The following is an 18,446-nucleotide window of genomic DNA, read 5'->3' on the forward strand; positions in this document are numbered from 1 at the left end:
CTTATTATCTTAACAAATTTCACTGATCCTCCCTGTTTGAAAAACATAAACTGTCATAAATTATTGCCTCCACTTCTTCATGTCAGAAAGAAATGTTGCACACTAATGACATGGTTCCTTTACAGCCACCTGCTAAATCCCCTTTTTTTGAGAGAGCTGGGTAAACAACAGTACAGCTTGCTACTTGATTTAAAAATGCTATTTAGCAATAGCTGTGTGATTATCTCAGTGTGATCAATCTGGTCATAAGCCAGGATTCTTTACCCTGAAGTCCACAAATGAGTTCCCACCATCATGACCTTCCGTGTAACTGTATGTAAAGAAAGGAAGGCAATTCCTGACATCCATGACAGCTGAGATGCTGCATCTTTCCTTCTGCTGTCATAAACTAATCTACGTACCCCAGTGAAGATCAAATAAAAACATAAAGTTATACTAGCTTAAAAGGAAAGTGTAATGATTTACACGAATGGCCTTGCAAAATTCCCTGGGAAACTGCATTGCCGAGGGGTATACAGCTCTGCATTCACTTTATCTTATCTGCTAATGATTTCATTGATGCAGCATATAAAACAACAGGTCTTTAAAGCATTGCCTGGTCTCCTGTTATAAAATTACCTTACAGGTTTCTAGGATTAGGATTCAGATTTTATCTAAAGAGGGATGTTATATTTTCTTACTTGATTCATTTAAGTGAAAGCTTTATCTTTATATGTGTCATGAGAAAAGATGTAATTTCCTTTTACGAGACAGATGAAAATTATGAAATTCTAATACCAGATCTGATGAATGGAAGACAAAGAAAGACAAACATGTCACTATGAGAATCTATTTTACTACAACATAAAATAAAACATCTAATGTAAGCTTTTATCTCTCTTTAGTTAATGACTACATGTCCTCAATATTGCAGAATCAGGATTATGGCTCGTAATTTATTTACAGTTGATAATGACATGACTGTTATAAAGGTATATCATGAAGGTAATAAACAAGCTGTTACAGCATGAGAGGTCCGAGATACTTACTTGGTATCCATAGGGTTGATGTTATGAAAGAAATAATGCATGTTATGGTAAAGCAGGCCGACAATGGTAATCCAAGCTGTGAAAAGGGAACAGGCGTTATTCCTCATAGCAAGCTATACGCAAGAGACAATTCTTTCCTAGACCTGAAACTCCATGCTAAGAGCCTTGACTTCTGTAGACTTTCATATCTTTGCTTTAGCAGGTTTCTGATTATTCTTTTAAGTAAGTGAAAAAGTATGAACACCTTGCAGTACAGCACAGGAGACAGATACCAGAAGTAAACAGAAGGATGCCTGCCCTGCACAACAGTACTTCCAAAATAAGTTATTAGTAATTAGTTGTCAGTTATAAATCTCCCACATAGCACTAGAAAGCGTCGCATGACATATCAGAGACAATATCTCAATGGTAGCTGCACTAATCTGAAGGCTACTTTACCACCACCTACATTAACTGGCAGTTTATGAAACTCAAACACAGGCAACCAGTGTCCACTTTGGTTGACTGTTTGCTGTCTGCATGCGAAGTATTTATGGGTTCTCCAGCATCTGAGTGAAGAGACAGATGTGTATTTTCTAAGAGTCAGCCCCAGGGATGTCTTTTACAATCCTTTTGCTGGGTTCCAAGTATTTATAGTATGAAATGTTTAAGGTGGAATAATAACTTTTTAGGTTAGCTCAGTTGGACAGTGTAGAAGTGTGGCCTGAAGGCTGATATTACTCAGAAGTGAGCTTTAGCTGGAAAAAGAGTTAAATATGTAATGGGCTGGATCATTTCAGGATACCAAGTATAATAATGTTCTGAAGAAAAAAAAAAAGAAATCTGCATGGTGAGAGACTTTATTAGTGGGAAATGAAAAAAAGTCCTCTCACATGCTATTTTTGGCATTACAAGTTGGTTTCCAATTATAGATATTCAAGCCTCGGAGCACTTGCATTGAAGTCTCCAGCCACAGCCCCTGCCAGTGCAAAGAAACAAAGCTGTCATCACAAATCAGGTAGACAGTTCAGTAATTAGAGTGTTCCTCACTGCAGGTTATCTGCAGCTAGCTTTGCACTTTATGAACAGGAACCAACCTTCCTTCAACAGAGATGAGAGCAGAAAGGTCTCTGGGTGTGTGAATTCTGTGGGCTGGAATTTAGGGCACATAGGTCAGATTTTCAAAGATTTGAGGATGCAGGTAGATGCTTTTGTAAATAAGTTCCTTTAATCCACAATGACTAAAACCTAGATAATTAACTTCAAACATTGTTATTTTAGAGTACTGACTAAAGTTTCAGATTTTTGCCATACTTCGCTTTTGAGTTTATTAAAATTTTAGCCTAGGTATGGATTTCTGAATTCTACCATTTTGCCTTGACTGTAGTTTACATCTTCATTCTGTTTCTGTAGCTGCTGTTGCTTAAACCTGTCATTTTATAGTTTAATTTTATACAACATTTGAAGAGTGATTTTGCATGAAAGGATAAGTAATACCTGACCTGACATCCTGGAATTTCTTAAAAATAACCAGTTCAGATGATTAAAAACAATTTATGAAATTATGGCTTCTCTGATGTAAAAAGATGTCAAAAATAAATGGTTTCAGTCTCTGTGGCCCAGCTGTATTATTCAAGATTAATTCAAGTAATATGAAAATTCTACATTAATCATTCATTAGTATGACAGGACAACTGCTGCTTCCTTGGAGCCAGTATGATCAAATCAGTTACTTGGAAAAATAAAGCAAACCAAAACCTGTTTTGAAGCAAAATCATTTTTAGATACCCTGTTGACATGACTGCTCCTCCCTTTAAATTTTTCCTTACCTTTTTCATGAAAAGCTTCACTGGGAATGGAAATATAACTCTGTCCTTGAGATGGAAATCGATAGTAGGACAAATTCAAAGTCTGAGGACGCATTTTGACCAAGGTGTAATCTGTGTGATAACCCAAACAAAAATATGATAAAATCAATACCCTCCACAACCTACTTGACTATTTAACAAGACTTCCCTAATAGCTATTGCAAGTCTTGAATTCAAAACCCCAGATGTTTGCAGAAAATGCAGTAAATTCCCTGAGTATAGAATTACCTTTTATATCCGACTCCTTTGTGACAGAGAAGGTGGTATGCGCCCTATTAATATACCATGGATCACTTCACCCATGCTCAAATACTGAGCTTACCAGAGCAAGCAAAACAGATTGACAACACACTCTTTCACTGACATTTGAACGCATTATTTCTGACCTCCACTGTTCCATTTGAGAATACCAGTGTCCAAGAGTATGTGCAGTGATTAATGGTACTGATGACTGCTCAGGTTATTTGCCCCCTCACACAGGTCTTAACAAGGCAGAGCAAAATGCCAGAACAGATGAATTACCTTTACTTGTAGCAGCCGAAAACACAGGGTGCTAGGATGCTAAATAGCAGTGAAATAAAATTCTCCTAAAAGGTCAAAATTATTCCTATTTGTAATCTCTTCTAAAAACTTTGCAAAACTAAGGTTTTGTAGCATCCAGTCATCTGCAGCTTTGAAGTGCTGCATAAGAGCTCTAGGCCCTTTCACTGCCTATTGGTATAGTATTACTAGATTCATTTAATAGAATTCATATGAATAAACAACCTCAAGGAAGTTTAAGTACAGTCAGAGCTGATTACCTCTGGACTAACTGCACAGTCATCTTTCTACAACTGAAACACTGTTTTGTATTCAAAAGAGAAAATTATCTGTTTTGATTTCCTCCTTCATGCTGGCAAAGGAGGGCCTGCAAACACAGAAGCGTTTAGGATATCCAGACAGTCCAGAAGCACATTTTCTGCTATATCCTACCTGCCACAGATGACGTGCCCTCAACAGTTAAAGGTAACGAGTTTTCATCCAGATTGCGCGTCATATGCGCCATCACATTGTCAATAGTTTGAATTAAACTTCCAAATATGTGAGCAGTCTGGGGGAAGAAGAAAGAGAAGGCTCTACAACAAAAGAAATTGCAGTTCCTAGCACAAAATGCCAAGGTGCCATGTTAAATTCCCGTGTGACCCACCATTCAACCATCCAAAGTCAAATGTGACTTTCTCCACAACCTTTTCCACATATAGTAGATAAAATGTTACACAAATTGATGCCACCCAGAGCCTGACCTTATAAAATACTATGTTTTACAGAATGTCTCCAAATGACTCTCTGCTCCCACCAGCATTTGACGGTCATTTATACTCGGGATTCAGCAGAATGAGACCAAGAATGGAGCAGGTTATTTTGACAGTACATAAAGCTGGTATCAGATCTTTATTGGAACATATGCTGAGACACTACAGTTTGGCCTTTCTTTCATCTTTATTAAAATGGTCTCCAGTATAAAGGTACTTACAAAGTGTTTATATGTCCCCTGGAAAACAACCATCTAGGCTGAAATTTAATCCATAAAATCTCAGAGTGAAAGCATGCTTCAATAAAAAATAAATATATTTTATCTGAAATCTATTTACATCAGAGATGATGAAGGATTTTAGGCTAAGAACTCAAATCAATTAGACTTTGTTTTGTCTTTAAAGCATTTTAGTCTTCAGTGAGACCTTAATTTACTTTAGCCTCTCCTTCTCTCAGTTTAAAGGCTCCCTGTTCTGAAATCTGTGCTCCCTTAAGATCCAACCAAAAATCTCAGGAAATTCCTGGGTTCCCCCTGTAAGTATTTCTCTGCACTCTAAGAGGTAGACTAGAAGAGAAATAACATTGATACAAGTTACTTTTCCCCTCTATTAGGTTTAATATCTCTCAAAGCTTCAGTTTACTAAACAGGTAAGCACTACCACATATTTTATGTGCATTTAAAAACATCAATCTACAAAACAAATATAAACTTTTAAATATCAAAGTTCAGCGCTAAAAAAGGAGTGATTAAACACTTTAGTGACAATATCTGTAATTTTTATAAATATAATTTTGTTTTATTCATCCTGAAATATGTGGAAACAGCAGCAGATAAAGTTCCCTTATTTTAACCCTCAAAAACACATTATAAAAGAAAATGACATAATTGTTTTCTCTGTGCATCTTTACTGCAAATATGAAAACGACATATGAGAAAATAACTAAGTCATACTGCCAAAAAGGCCTAACAAAAAGAAAAATAGAGGCAACCAGTTTCATTACTATCCATGTGAAATTATGCAACTGAAGTAACCTACAAATTTAAGCCCATTTGTCTTACCTCTGGTACATCAATCCAGTTGGGCAATAACAGAAAATCTCCAATAGCTTTTAAAAATGCCTAAAAGATAAATAAAACTATATTATTCGATTATGTATTAATCAGCTACATCTCTTGATAAGGATCCAAGGCAGATCTCTGCTAGGATTTTCTTGGGTTTATTTTAAGATGACAAGCCCATTTTCATTCAAGTCACAGATTCATCTCTACCTGCCAGCACTCTCATTTGTATTTGGTGATATTTTAAAGTAATCGTTTAGTTATTAAAAGTAACACCACAGTGAAACTCCCAAAGTGCAATCATTATACTACAGCTGAGGTGACAACACTGGAACTAAGACTAAGGTGAACTTCTTCTTCCATTTTATCTAAACTCATATGTCATTAATACCTCTTTTAGTCTTAGATGAGTAGATATTTCAACAGCACTAGATAAATAACTGTGTCCCATCACTTGTACAATTTATTATCTGCTTAACTTTTGCACTTAAAGGTTGTTTTAGAGGTCAAGATCTGTCATGGTGGGCACTGTTCAAGTGCTCAGCACAATACAGTCCCTGTCCTAAGAAGTCTTGCTGATGAAGACAAACAGAAGGAGAGAAAAGGGAACACAGAAAAATCACACAGAAAATGAAACGAAAAAAACCCACATCTCCTGCTTAAAATTCTCTGTTAAAATGTCTTAAAAGCATCAACTGAATATAGAAAAGTTCCACAGAGAAACGTGGAAGAAAGTTGCAAGACTTTTCTGAGCATAATTTTCCAAGCCATAATACATAGGGTAGTACCAGGGCTTTGCTAGATGAGCTTTATTTTGGGCAGCACAAACAAAAATTTTTGCAGCCCCTCTCAAACATTCAGTGTTGAATTCTACCTGGCATGCACAGAAGTCATCCTAAACCCAGGTCCCAGCCCAAATTGCCCAGAGCATTCCGTGAATATCTCTTTTTCAGGTCACAGCATCACTGCAGAATTACTCCAAAAAGGATGTGTTAGACCACTGGCAAGGGAGGGAAAGCAGGAGTGCTGGAGGTACTGAGCAGAGCAGCATTATCACAGAAAACACAGGTCAGATTTGTCAGAAGCAATGCATTATAAATGTGTGTCGGTAATCAGAAAGTTTATTGCATATCACTTAAATCAAATTTTCTTGTGCTGTGAGGCATATGACAATGAGGACAGAGATAACTTTACAGAAAATGGCATGCACGCTCAGTGCCTGTCTTTCAGGGAATTAGCTGCAGACAATACAAAGCCTAACCATCAATCAGACAAATGACAGAGTCTGTATGTATGATCAGGACTCTCTTGTGTTTACTTCCCAAAATAGCTTTGCTAAAGATAATCATGTTCCACATTTCTGTCTGCAAATCAGTTTCACAGCACACAAAGCAGCATCAGATAGCATGAATGAGCAACCAAATGGCAACTGAAATGATGTGGGAAACAGGTATGATATCTGACAGGATGATGTTCCATTTTCAATTCGGAGCCCACACAAAATTTTCAGCAAAACAAAGGAAACAAAGTATTAGAGCTTTTTAGAAGAGTTTTTGCTACATATTAAACTGTGATCCATGAAATCCAAGCTTTACAGTCTGCAAATGCTAAGCGTTTAATACAAATTATCAATTGCTGTCCATGTAGTTTTCAGAAGCATTTATTTATATTGTTTGTCTGAGTAAATAATCCTTGTCACCCTGGTATTACCCGCAGGCTTAAAGGAACAATCACTAGTGAGGCCAGAGCTGATTACTGTAATAATAGCTTTCTAGCCTGCTGAAATCAGGGAATTAGATGCCCATCATTTTACAGAAGGCTAACTTTATGTTAGCAGAACATGACCCCTTGTCCTCAGCCCAGACTGCAGAAAATACTTTTTTTTTTTTTCTTTGTGCATTAGCTTAAACAAAAATAAATTACTGTTAAGCTTTGGACCTGATCTTTCCATGAACCAGTTTCAGTGGAGATTTGTGATACATCTGCACAGGAGTCCTGGCTATGATTGGAACCCAGTGCAAGATAAAGCTATGAACTCATAGCAGCTAAGGACACCACCATCACAAACAGGCCCTCTCCCACAGCTTTCCACCTCCAACACAGAGCTGGCAGAGCAGGGTGTGTGCCTCTGCCATTGCAGAGTCCAGCAAGAATGATGCGTGACTTTGCAAAAGAGAAGCTGGAGGACAGACACAACTTGCCCTCTGCAATAAATGCTAACAAAAAGTTGGTCAGTCAGCTGTAATTGATAACTTTTTAACCTTCTAGTGAATGTGCAAATTTCAAAGATAATAAGTCACAAGTTCATACTTGGGCAGTTACCCTGCGGCCAGACTGGTACAGCCACAACCAGAGTGCTCCCTGAATCCAAGTTAGTTTGCCATTAGCTCATGCACGCCTCCATTTTGCTGCTGTCACTACTCTGATTACAGTGTCTTTATGTCCTGCACCTGACAGACGACTGTCAAACTCTGCTGAATTTTGGATCAGCTGGGCCATGCAGAGAAAATGCTGACTTTTTTTTTTTCCAGAATTACATATTCTTCACTGGATTCACCTGCAGCTGAAAAATTAACAAATTATTTTCTCCTGTTTCCTGCCTAACTAAATTATTTTTGATGTGTGGTCATGGTTCCAGGTATTTATAATTTATGCATTAAATAATATCCCCAAGAGCTAATGAGATCTTTAAACTATTTTCTCTGGTTGAAGCTCACCTTCTGCTACTCCCTTAAAATAGCTACTGCTTTTTTCATATATATTTTCTGCAATCAGCAAAAGCTTTCAAAGCTGCATGCGATATCTCAGCTTCTGGAGAAATTTCAGGGTCATCTGGCTCCACACAGATGTAAAAGACACTTACCCCTGTCAGGCTTAGAGCAGTATTTTCTGACAAGGATTTGTTGGGCAAGCTGAAGGACACGTTCTCCAGGTAGCCCAGCATGGTGTCTGGGGAGCGGAAGTTCCCTCTCTCCTCGGTCAGATTAGTTATGATGGGATGATAGGCGTTTGAAGAGAGCTACAGGAGAAAGATACAACTCATCAGAAATTATTCCATAGAGCAGTCATTATTTATTGTTTTAACCCAAAAGGGAGTTTGAGGCATAGCAGACTGCTGTGGTTACACACAGGAGGCGACATAAGTCAAGGGAAACGGAAAGCACACAGACAGATAGGATAAACAAAATATACAGGCACAGCTTCACTTTTTCATTAGCAGTTCAGGTCCTATCTGCCATGGTTTCCTGAAAGCCTCTGTGAACAAGAACAACACTAACAGAACTCAGACACTGCAGATAGCAAGAAAGTGAAAATACACTGTAACAGCTAATTGCATGTAGGCTGATTACAGCTAATTGTATATATTCTGCATATGAAAAATTAATTTTATTTTAATCTTTTTCATCATGCATTTACTAAACAGACGAAAACTACTTTTGTTATTGTGGTGGGAATTTTTTTTCTAATTTTAAAGGAAACAAGAGGAAAAAGTAGCAAATTGTTTTTGAATGTCTTATATATGTGACATATACACATTCTGACGTTATAGAAAAAAGTTAAGAGGACTTTCCTACCACAGGTTTTGTAGTGGTTGTCATCACAGACCATGGAAGTGTTGAAGAAAGCAAAACTTGCACACCTGGGGAAAATACATACACAAATGGGAGTGTTAACAAATGTGATATTCCCACTGCAGGTTAAATCAGTTCTAACCTAAAGTAACTTACTTGCTGTTCTGTGCATTTTACTTATATGCAGTACTGTAGCTACACAGGCTTGTTTAAAGAATTTAATTTATTGATCCTTTCATCACTTTTATTTTGTCATCTTTATATAGATGAGCCTTGCAATTTAGTCTAAGTATTAAACACTTAAACCTTTCTTTGCAAACAGGAAATGTCAAGTATTATATCTCAATTAAAAAAGGACAACTGTACAATTAAAACATTGGCATCCATTTTCCTTCTCTTGCTCTTCCCCCAATATTTATGCAAAGTATTTAGAGAAAATCTAAAAAAAAAAAAAAACAACTATGTCTTACCAGAAATAATTAATAATCTGTAGGCACTTCTGACAATTTCATATACAGCCTTGCTGTATTTCTGTATATGTGATAAATTGGGACTGGGAACATACAGACATTGGAAAAAATGAGACTCGAATCTCAGCTATGATCTCCAAATGCTAATGTTTAACTTATATCTTGATTCTCAATTGCTTGAGTGCCAAATAAAATCACACCCATGAAGGCAAGTTCAGAAAGACTTTCCACATTAAAAAAATCTGTATTAAATATTCAAAGCCCATGGAAATACTTTTGTTGCTTGCAGCAAAACTAAGGCACCCTCAAATAGAAGAACATTGGTAGAAATGGTGGCATACTAAAGCTTGTGGTGCACGTCAGCTTTGCATAAAACAAATAACGGGGTCAAGGAGTCAAAACACAACCTTCATTAGTAGTTTGAGCATGTTATAGATAATGTCTCTATTAGGTGTTTTTAAGCTGTTTTCAAGCAACACGGAGGTTGCTATTAATCAGACAGGCTTTACTAATAAATGTCACCCACTAGCACTATATCCATTGAAAGTTAGCATATGAGCATGTCATAAATGATTTGTTGAGACAGAAAGAATAAACTCGATTTTGGATGGTTTCCAGTTGCTCCATTTTAAAAATATTGATTCCTTTCTGTGCAAAGGGATTTATTGGTCATTTGTGATAGAGAAATAAAATTTTCTTCTAATCTATGTCTTAACAAGAATTTATATCTGCCAGGAGTGTGGTATTTCAGCACAATCAAACAGTAGTTGCATATATAAGACACATTTTTTCTCACAGGTCCAAAAGGAACATGATTATTCATTCTACTAAAAACCAGGCTGTGCTATTAAGTTTCTTATGTCAAACCAAATTAGCCCAGCTTCAACCTTGCTTTAAGCCCTCCAAAGTCAATAAATAGATACCATTTATAACTTTTGTTTACTATGTTGATTAGTATTGCAATATCCATTCCTTCCTCTGAGAATGTTCTAACTTCATCCATCAAATTGGAAATTTTATAAAATCTGATTGGTCCACTACTTTGAAGGCAAAAGAAAAAATTCAATACTCCACATTTCTCAAGTGCTCCAAATCACCCGAGTACTTTAAAATAATATTGGCTTGAAATTCTTCACACTTCCCCAAAAATATATATAGCTGGCATCCCTTTACATTTTAATTCCTAAGCCCCTAGAAAAGACACATCAAGCTTCACTTTCAATTAAGAGGCTAGAAATTTGTTTTTCACAGAAAACTGATAGTTCCAGATGACCCTGAAAACCTGTGAACTAGGGGTTTAAGGAAAAAAAAAAACAAAAAAACACCACCACACCTGATGTCATGCAAATTGCAGTAAATTCACAAAAGCTCACAGCATGAACATCTCAATGTATGAATCGGGGAGTTTGCTATACAGCCTTCTAAAAATCATCAGGGATTGAATGGTAAGATACAGGCAAAAATCTGTACAACTCTTTAAAGAATTTGACTTTAGCAGAATCCGAGCGCCCAACTCTTTCTGCCAGAAGCCAGCTACAAGCATTAATGTCCAGCAACCAGATATTTTGAGCCCCAGTAAGACTCTTTCCAAAATGAAGTATAGAGGAAAGAAGTAGAAACTTAAGCCCTGAACAGGATTTGCATTTGTGGAAAGAGCCTTCCATGATGCCTTGATTATTTGTTAGAGTGCAGATGGGAGGGTGGAGGGCTTCAGAGGATGGTTGCTGTGAGCTCACAAGAATTCAAAGGGTTAAAAAAAAAAAAAAAGGAGTTCTCTTTGTATTTATGTAAGTCATACTTCTCTGACAGTGAAACAGGGCACACATATAGATGGATCAGGTCAATTTGAAAATCTACTGCTCTTGAGTTTAGCAACATAACATTCCTCTTGAGTTACACTAAATCAAAGAATGTGATTTATGGTAGCTTTGAGTTGGATAGTGTTATAGTAACCCTAGATTGTTGTGAAAAATACAACAGCCACATACAAAAGCATTTTTTCCAACATGACCAGAACATTATAAAGTTAATAAACGTGGGTTGGGGTTTTTTTTAAGATTTTAAAACTATTTACTGTATCAAATGAATACTGTCCCAATTGGAATTTTGAAGACTTTCATAGGAATCACTTTTTTAAATAAAAAGATTTTAAAATCAAAAACTTGAACACAATTGCTATTATTTATGTGGCAAAGCAAATAAATTGCTTCATTATACACCAGATGGAGAGTTTTCTTTTACAGTGACTTCAATTCTAGATAAAGTCTTTTATGTCCTCTCTTTGATAAAATATATTTTGTATCTATTTGATTGCTATAATCAAACCTGGAAGTCACAAACACATACATTCACATTTCCAGGCATGCATCAGAAGTTCTGTGTTATTCAAAGAGTTTCTGTTGTGAAAATGGTTCCCATGGGTCTAAAAGCACAAGAGTTACGGGTGTAACTCCTTTAGCTCTCAGTAACCTAGTAAGAATAAATGAAAGCAGGGAAACTGCTAGTGAAGCCAAATGTTCCAGATGTCCCATAGCTTTATTCCTGAGATGGATGTTTTCTAATTGCTACTCACACACAAGCGCTTAATAGCAACAGCCTTCCTTGTAAGGAAAATTTTATAATAAAGATCCATAGAACAACTGACAGGATTTACTGGCCAGTCTTCTAAATCTTTGTTCTAATTCTGATTCTTTGCCTTTTATACTACATTTCAGCTGATACACTTCTTTTTAGTTCACAAGCATACATGAGTTAATAAGTCTTTATTGTTCCAGGAACTGGAGAGATAACCATTATTATCCACATCTGCTGGAATACACTGAGTGACTTGGCCCTAAGTTACACAACAACCAGAGTGCAAGTTAGAAATCCAGAGCCAGTCTTTCCTAATACTGTTCTGATTCAAGTCTAATTATTATCCTGCTTCTCTTGATCCTAGGGGATCTAACAACAGCTGGGTACTTCAGATCTTGGTAATTTTTGTGACATTTTTAAGGAGCTAGAACCCAGAATGAAAAGACTGCACGTCCAAAAGACAGCTGAACATTTCAGTGGCATTCATACCTGACTTTTTCTTCATCTAAAAATTATATTCAATAGCTGAAAGATATAAAATGAACTCAAATCCTACACATTAAACATTTTTAAGTCAGCATCTTTACAGAAGTTGAATTATGACAACAGTGCATATACTCACCAATAGCAGCTGTAAAGTACTGCTCAATTTCATTGGGGGTGAGTGCCCTTTCCCATATAATGAATTCATCAAATGCCCCATTCACATAGCGCTTAGTTTGATCCCCCTCTGTCCCAGTCAGCAGATTTGCACTGGGGTCTCCATAATCATAGAAAACTTTCCCATCTGGATCAGTTGTGTTCAGAGTTCCATTGACGTAGACTTTTAGCCCTTCTCTTGATTTCCAAGTAAAGAGAATATGAGTCCAATAAGGACCTGCAAAACATTGAAAGTCACAGCAAAATCCATGAATCAATTCCATTTAGAGTCTTTCAGGTTCAGTAAGTTTTTGCTGACTTGTGCAATGCTATAGAGCTGTATAGGAAGTGCTAAGAGTGAATTATGGAATGCTCATGTCGTGTATATTAATCTTTATACCCATGGGGAAGCCTGTACTTTGGCAGCATGCCTGTTAGCTTTTGTCTAAACTCTTAGTTGGGCTCACTGCAGTTTCATAAATTATACTTGCTAACTACTATTGGCCGAGATTTGAAGTCTCTTCAATACTGTCTCAAAACTCAGTTCAGCAAGAACTGCATAAAGACTGCAAGAACTAGAGAAGAAGCAAATAGACTAATTAAAAGTTGCCAGTTTCTTCGTTATACTTGAGAGGCTGAAAAGATAATATTAATTTTCACTTGGATTGGATAATCCACAAATATGTGAATTATTCTTACCATTTAGTAGCTTTTCTCTTAAAATAAGATTTCTAAACTGATTTATTAAGCTTTATAAAACTGTGCTACTACGAGGTGAGAAAGTCCTATTTTACCAATGTACAGGGAGTCAAATTAAGGAAAGAAAAGATTTAGTGACTGTCATTGGCATTACCAGAAGACCAGAATTTGTTCCAGTCACTATGTAATACTGCTCCCCAACAATGCACAGTTTAGATAGAAGCCGTAAGATATGTGATATACCAAAATGTTTGTTAATACTATGCCATGGCATACAAAGCTTGACACTCAACAGATAACAAAACGTCCAAAACACTAAACACCCAGTTAGACAGTTACCAAATAAAGTCTTAATTTAGGAGGCAGTAGAGGACAGCACATGTATCCAGTTTTAGAACATAACTGAGAACTGTCAGGGATTAACCTGCATTCTTCACTCATGTTTCCATCTGAGCACTCATTAATCTATTGACATTAATAAGAATTCCACTGCAGGAACAGCTGGAAGTTGGGTCCGAGGATAGTTACTGAATGGCAAGTGTTCTATAATACAATAGCACTGTTTTTTCAGTTCATACTTTATCTCTTCCTGAAGTTGTGCTCTTACCACTACATCTCTCCATAGGAATAAAGTAAAATATAACAAAGAAATGAATAAAAAAAATTATAAACTTTACCTGGCGGACTAAAGCTTGCTTTCCACTTCATCATTGCATTCCCACGAGTGTAAAATTCCACTGAGCCTTCACCTTCATTCGAACAGACTTTGAAACCACTGGAAATTACTTGTCCACCAGAGGCGGGGAGAAACTTAGCCTGCCGGTCTTGAGTCTTCCAGAAAAAGGAAAATGTTACTCCTGATGAAAACAAGCAAGAGGAGATTTTCATTAAAAAAAAAAAAAAGTGCAATTCAAAATTTCCAATACTGTAGAATACAGAGCATGGGAATGCTTTTTAGGACAGATCATCTGCTAGCATAAACAAGGACAGCATTTTTAAAATCAACAACGCTCTTACAGTTTAAACCTAATAAACATCTCTTCCTTGGTATCACATCACATGCACATACCCAGGACATAGTAGTAATCGTTGCTTCCTGAGTAGCTTCTCTCCATTAAAAACTAAAGTTCTTTGAGCATCAAAATTAATGAAGTCGTCTTTTCTTCCGGAGTTATGCTTCCATTCCCTTTGCCTCATCTCTCCAGTCTCCTTACCATTCTCACCCTCCTCTGATGATCCCCTTTTCCTCCTATGATCTTCTCTTCACTTATTTCAAAACCCAAGCTGCTCTCATATCTCCATATGCTCCACCAGCATCTACATCTTTTTTCAATGTTCAGCAGAGCCAGAAATAGCACATTTACTGCTTCCAAGCTACTGATGCACTAACTGGCTGCCAGCATGCCCATGCTTATTGAGTAGCATCAACTGTTAACTACACTAATTCTTCTAAGCATGTTATTACCTGTGTTTTCACACTTCAGTGCTCCAGTAACTGCTGAAAGCAAAGAACCAATGCAAAAGGGATAGCAACATATGCAGAGCCACAGTTAAAATTCTGAGGTCCCCACCTACACAAAAATTGAAGAATTCTTCCCAAAATGCAAGTGCAATACTGCAAGTGCACATGTGGTTAAATTTTCCACAAATAATCCCGTTCAATTCACAGTAAATTTTACTATTATACTGTAAAACTGAAGAGTTCTTCAGATTGCACCTTAGTGAAGAAATATGACTTCTCTAAGATGGCTTGTTTCTTTAATAAAGGTTACCTCAAAAGGCTTGACTGAAACACAAGTAGCAAATCAAACCTCCCTCACACTTCAGAAGTTCATAGGGGCTCTGCTGTAGAGGTTCTGCAGTCAAATACAACTACAAAGAAAATGGCTCAACTAAACAGCTCCTAAAAATGTTCATCTCAGAATTTATAGTACAACTTGCTAACAATAAAATCTGAGTTCAGAGCAGGTTGAGATAAAGTTTATGAAGTACTGAAGTGGAAGAGTTTTTGCCACAAAGAATCATAATGAATTAAGTTAGCAACGACCATGAAGATCACCTAGTCTGAACTGCTTGCTCAGAGTAGGGTCAATATCAGAGCTAGATCGGGTTGCTCAGAACCCAGCTGAGATTTTCATATCACCACGGATGCAGACTGCACAGCCCTTCTGTGCAAACCATCCTGATGCTTGGAGATCCACATTGCTAAGAAACTTTTTTCCTTAGATCTAATCAGCATTTCCTGTGCTACAATGTGCCTGCGTTGCCTGTCACATTCTCATTGTGCATCGCCAAGATTGTTTAGCTCCATCTACTTCTGTCACCACCCGTCAGGTAGTTGAAGACGGCCCTTAGCATTCTCTTTTCTTCACAGTGTAAGGCAAAGCCTTAGCCTCCCCTCCCATTGCATATCGTCCAGCTCCTTAAGTCATCTGCTGAACTCACTCTGGCTTGTTGACATCTCTTTTGTATCAGGGGACAAAAATGGGACATAGTACTTCAGATGAGCACTGAACAGAGGTGAATAATCACTTCCCTTAACCTGCTGACTATGCTCTTTTGACATGTAGTCAAAATATCTATCTGGATCATTTTATAGTTAGCAGTTCTGCAGGCCACCCAGGCAGTATGAACTTTGCCAGTTTGCTACCAGATAGCCCAATACAAGTTAATGAAGCCCTCAAACTATTATGTACATTTCTTGTTAAAACCATAGATTTTTTTCATATGTTTCATAATTTTATGATTAAAGTGGAAAAGTCTGACAGCTCACTGCAGTCATCAGAAATATTCCTCCCCCACTAGTCTCCACGACACAGTTTTTTTACATTTCACATATTCTTTGTCACATTAACTTCACAGAAAAGTTAAAAATTATATTATTGCACAACAAATAATTTAACTATGTAGTATCTTCCTGTCTAACTGATCTTTCTGTTTATCCTCATGACAGCAACCCTCAATTTACATGATCTACGCACCATTCCCTAAGTGCTTTATACATGATAAAATAACCTCAATGGAAATGCTAATCAATTATCATCGGCCTCCTAGAAATCAATCAGTATATGAACATCATCAGTCTCAGTTTGCTAGATCTTGATGGATATATGTTTAAAGCTATAAACTCTGTGAACTCCCAACTGAAGAATTTGAGGTCTGTTGTAAGCAAGTTGCAATACCTTCATCAGCAGATAAGCCTGAGTTCATATTTCAGCTTCTTTACCACACCAGTAACAGGTTGAAACACTGATCCAACCCTCTTTCCAGAAAGCCATGCATTTCCCTTGTATCTGCACACCATCTTTCACCACACCAGTGAAAGGGCCACCAGGGCTGACCAAGTTAATCTATTACTGCTATTAATGTGATTCCTCTGTCAAAGTGTCTCTCAATCTTTTTCCAGCACTTCACCATGCTTCTGAAAGGTATGGAACTGGTATTATTCCTTCTTTACAGGCTGAGAGATGAAGTTTAAATTATGTAGACAGAGAGACTGTTATACAGCATGTCTGCAGTTGAGCTGGTTTCCCCCGTCTTTGACTGTCTATCCTATTGGACTACACTGAAGCTGCTGGTCATCCTGTAGCCACAAGAAACCTGTGGATCTAAATCCTCCTTATGTGCACTTTGGTTCATGAAATGCTGAAACTAAAAATAAAAATTAAAGTAAGGCACACAATGAACACACAGCTTTATGAAATGCTGTGTTGTGCATAGGGCTACTTTTTTAAACTTTTTTTTTTAATTTCAACTTCACATATGTTTGACTAAATCCAACTTCTCCTACTGTGTTCAAACTAATGATTAAGAGAACATTCTCTCACATCTTTCACAAATGCTTCTTTTGACTGAAAATGCCACTTTAATGAGTCCAAAACTGCTTACAGAAAAGCATTGTCTAAAAATTCCTTGAGAAAGAAGGAAGATGGGGAAAGAATATTTCAACATTTAAAAAACAAAAAGAATGTTTTCTCAAGTCAAAACAACAGTTCTGAAATGTTATTAAATTTAGGCTAGGAAAAAATACTGTGATTTTTACTTCATAGGTTGTAATATTTCATCTGAAAAGATCCAAAGATCATTTCAGAAAGCATTCCCTGTTTTAAGTGTAGTTAACACCAGTTTCACACAAATGCAACCAATGAACATGAAGGGATGTCTAAGCAATAGTAGGCTTGAATAAAATTATATCTTATCATTGCCACAGGTTTTATCTGATTCAGAGAATAACAAAGTCACTCTTTTTAGATAAAGGGGTGCTGGTTTTTTTCCTTTTTTTTTTTTTCCATACCTGCTACAGTGATTTAGTATTTATTGTTTGTATGATTTCTTCTCTTCACATTTTTTCTGCTGAACATTTCAGTGGTTTATGCTTTTAATGTTCTTGTTTGTGAGATACTGGGAGTGCTCTGGTACTATACAAATAATTTATTCTGATCATTATGTTATGCTATAGATATAGAAATAATATGACTTACTGATTATTTCCCAGTGGTATGAAAAAAAGTATGAAAAGATACAGCATGTATCAGAAAATAGGCCTACAATAGGATACTGAATTACTTTTTCTAATACTCTCAGGCAACAGCCGTGTACCATCTGCTCTCTGAGTTTCTCCTACTTTCCTAAAAAGTTAATATACAGCTCTTGCTACAGCAAGTGTCAAGCTAGAATCCTACAGAGTTCATGCCAATGACGAAAGAAACAATGATTATTGAATTACATAATTCGACAGCAAAAGAAAAGCAAATGGTAGTTACTGAATTTACTAACCTTCAGGTCCACAAACTTCTGGATTACTAATGCAAGAATTCTTATAGCTTCCAAAGAAGAGAAATGTAACTCCTTTCTTTTCAGTGACGTAAATGCCTTTGTTCACCATTCCTTCTACAATATCTAACAGAAAAGCAAAATATAGTTTAACATTTATATAAATTAAAGCTTTCTGAAAACATGATTTTAACAGACTCATACACCTCATACTGCGCCAACTATAGGTTTCCTTTTGTTGGGTTTTTTTAGTGCTGTTTTTCTTTTTGTTTTTTGAGCTTGGTGGGGATTTGTTGGGGTTTTAATGTTTGTTTTGTTTTTTTAAAGAACCATACAGATAACTCTTTCAAGTTTGTAAAAATTATTCTCATATCCATCACTCAGATTCTTGATTAACTAAGACTGCTTGACAGAACCCATATACCCAAAAATTATTATTTGAAAGTAATCTGAATAAACCTTAAGTTTTTCAGAGTTCTGAACACCAGACA

General features: G+C 36.6%; 1 protein-coding gene across 2 annotated transcripts in view; it reads right to left on the reverse strand.

Annotated features, from left to right (window-relative positions):
• The window catches only part of ADGRD1 (adhesion G protein-coupled receptor D1), a 141,540-nt gene that overhangs the window by 114,455 nt on the left and 8,639 nt on the right, over positions 1 to 18,446 (reverse strand). For both annotated transcript variants that reach the window (XM_068412708.1, XM_068412707.1), the window contains 9 exons: positions 17,959 to 18,081; positions 13,860 to 14,039; positions 12,467 to 12,721; positions 8,804 to 8,868; positions 8,092 to 8,247; positions 5,229 to 5,288; positions 3,848 to 3,965; positions 2,837 to 2,947; positions 1,029 to 1,104 (listed from right to left, as the gene is read on the reverse strand). In XM_068412708.1, coding sequence (XP_068268809.1) covers positions 1,029 to 1,104; positions 2,837 to 2,947; positions 3,848 to 3,965; positions 5,229 to 5,288; positions 8,092 to 8,247; positions 8,804 to 8,868; positions 12,467 to 12,721; positions 13,860 to 14,039; positions 17,959 to 18,081 — 1,144 coding nt within the window. The remainder of the gene's footprint in view (positions 1 to 1,028; positions 1,105 to 2,836; positions 2,948 to 3,847; positions 3,966 to 5,228; positions 5,289 to 8,091; positions 8,248 to 8,803; positions 8,869 to 12,466; positions 12,722 to 13,859; positions 14,040 to 17,958; positions 18,082 to 18,446) is intronic.

This window comes from Nyctibius grandis, chromosome 14, assembly GCF_013368605.1.
Source record: "Nyctibius grandis isolate bNycGra1 chromosome 14, bNycGra1.pri, whole genome shotgun sequence".
Lineage (NCBI taxonomy): Eukaryota > Metazoa > Chordata > Aves > Nyctibiiformes > Nyctibiidae > Nyctibius > Nyctibius grandis.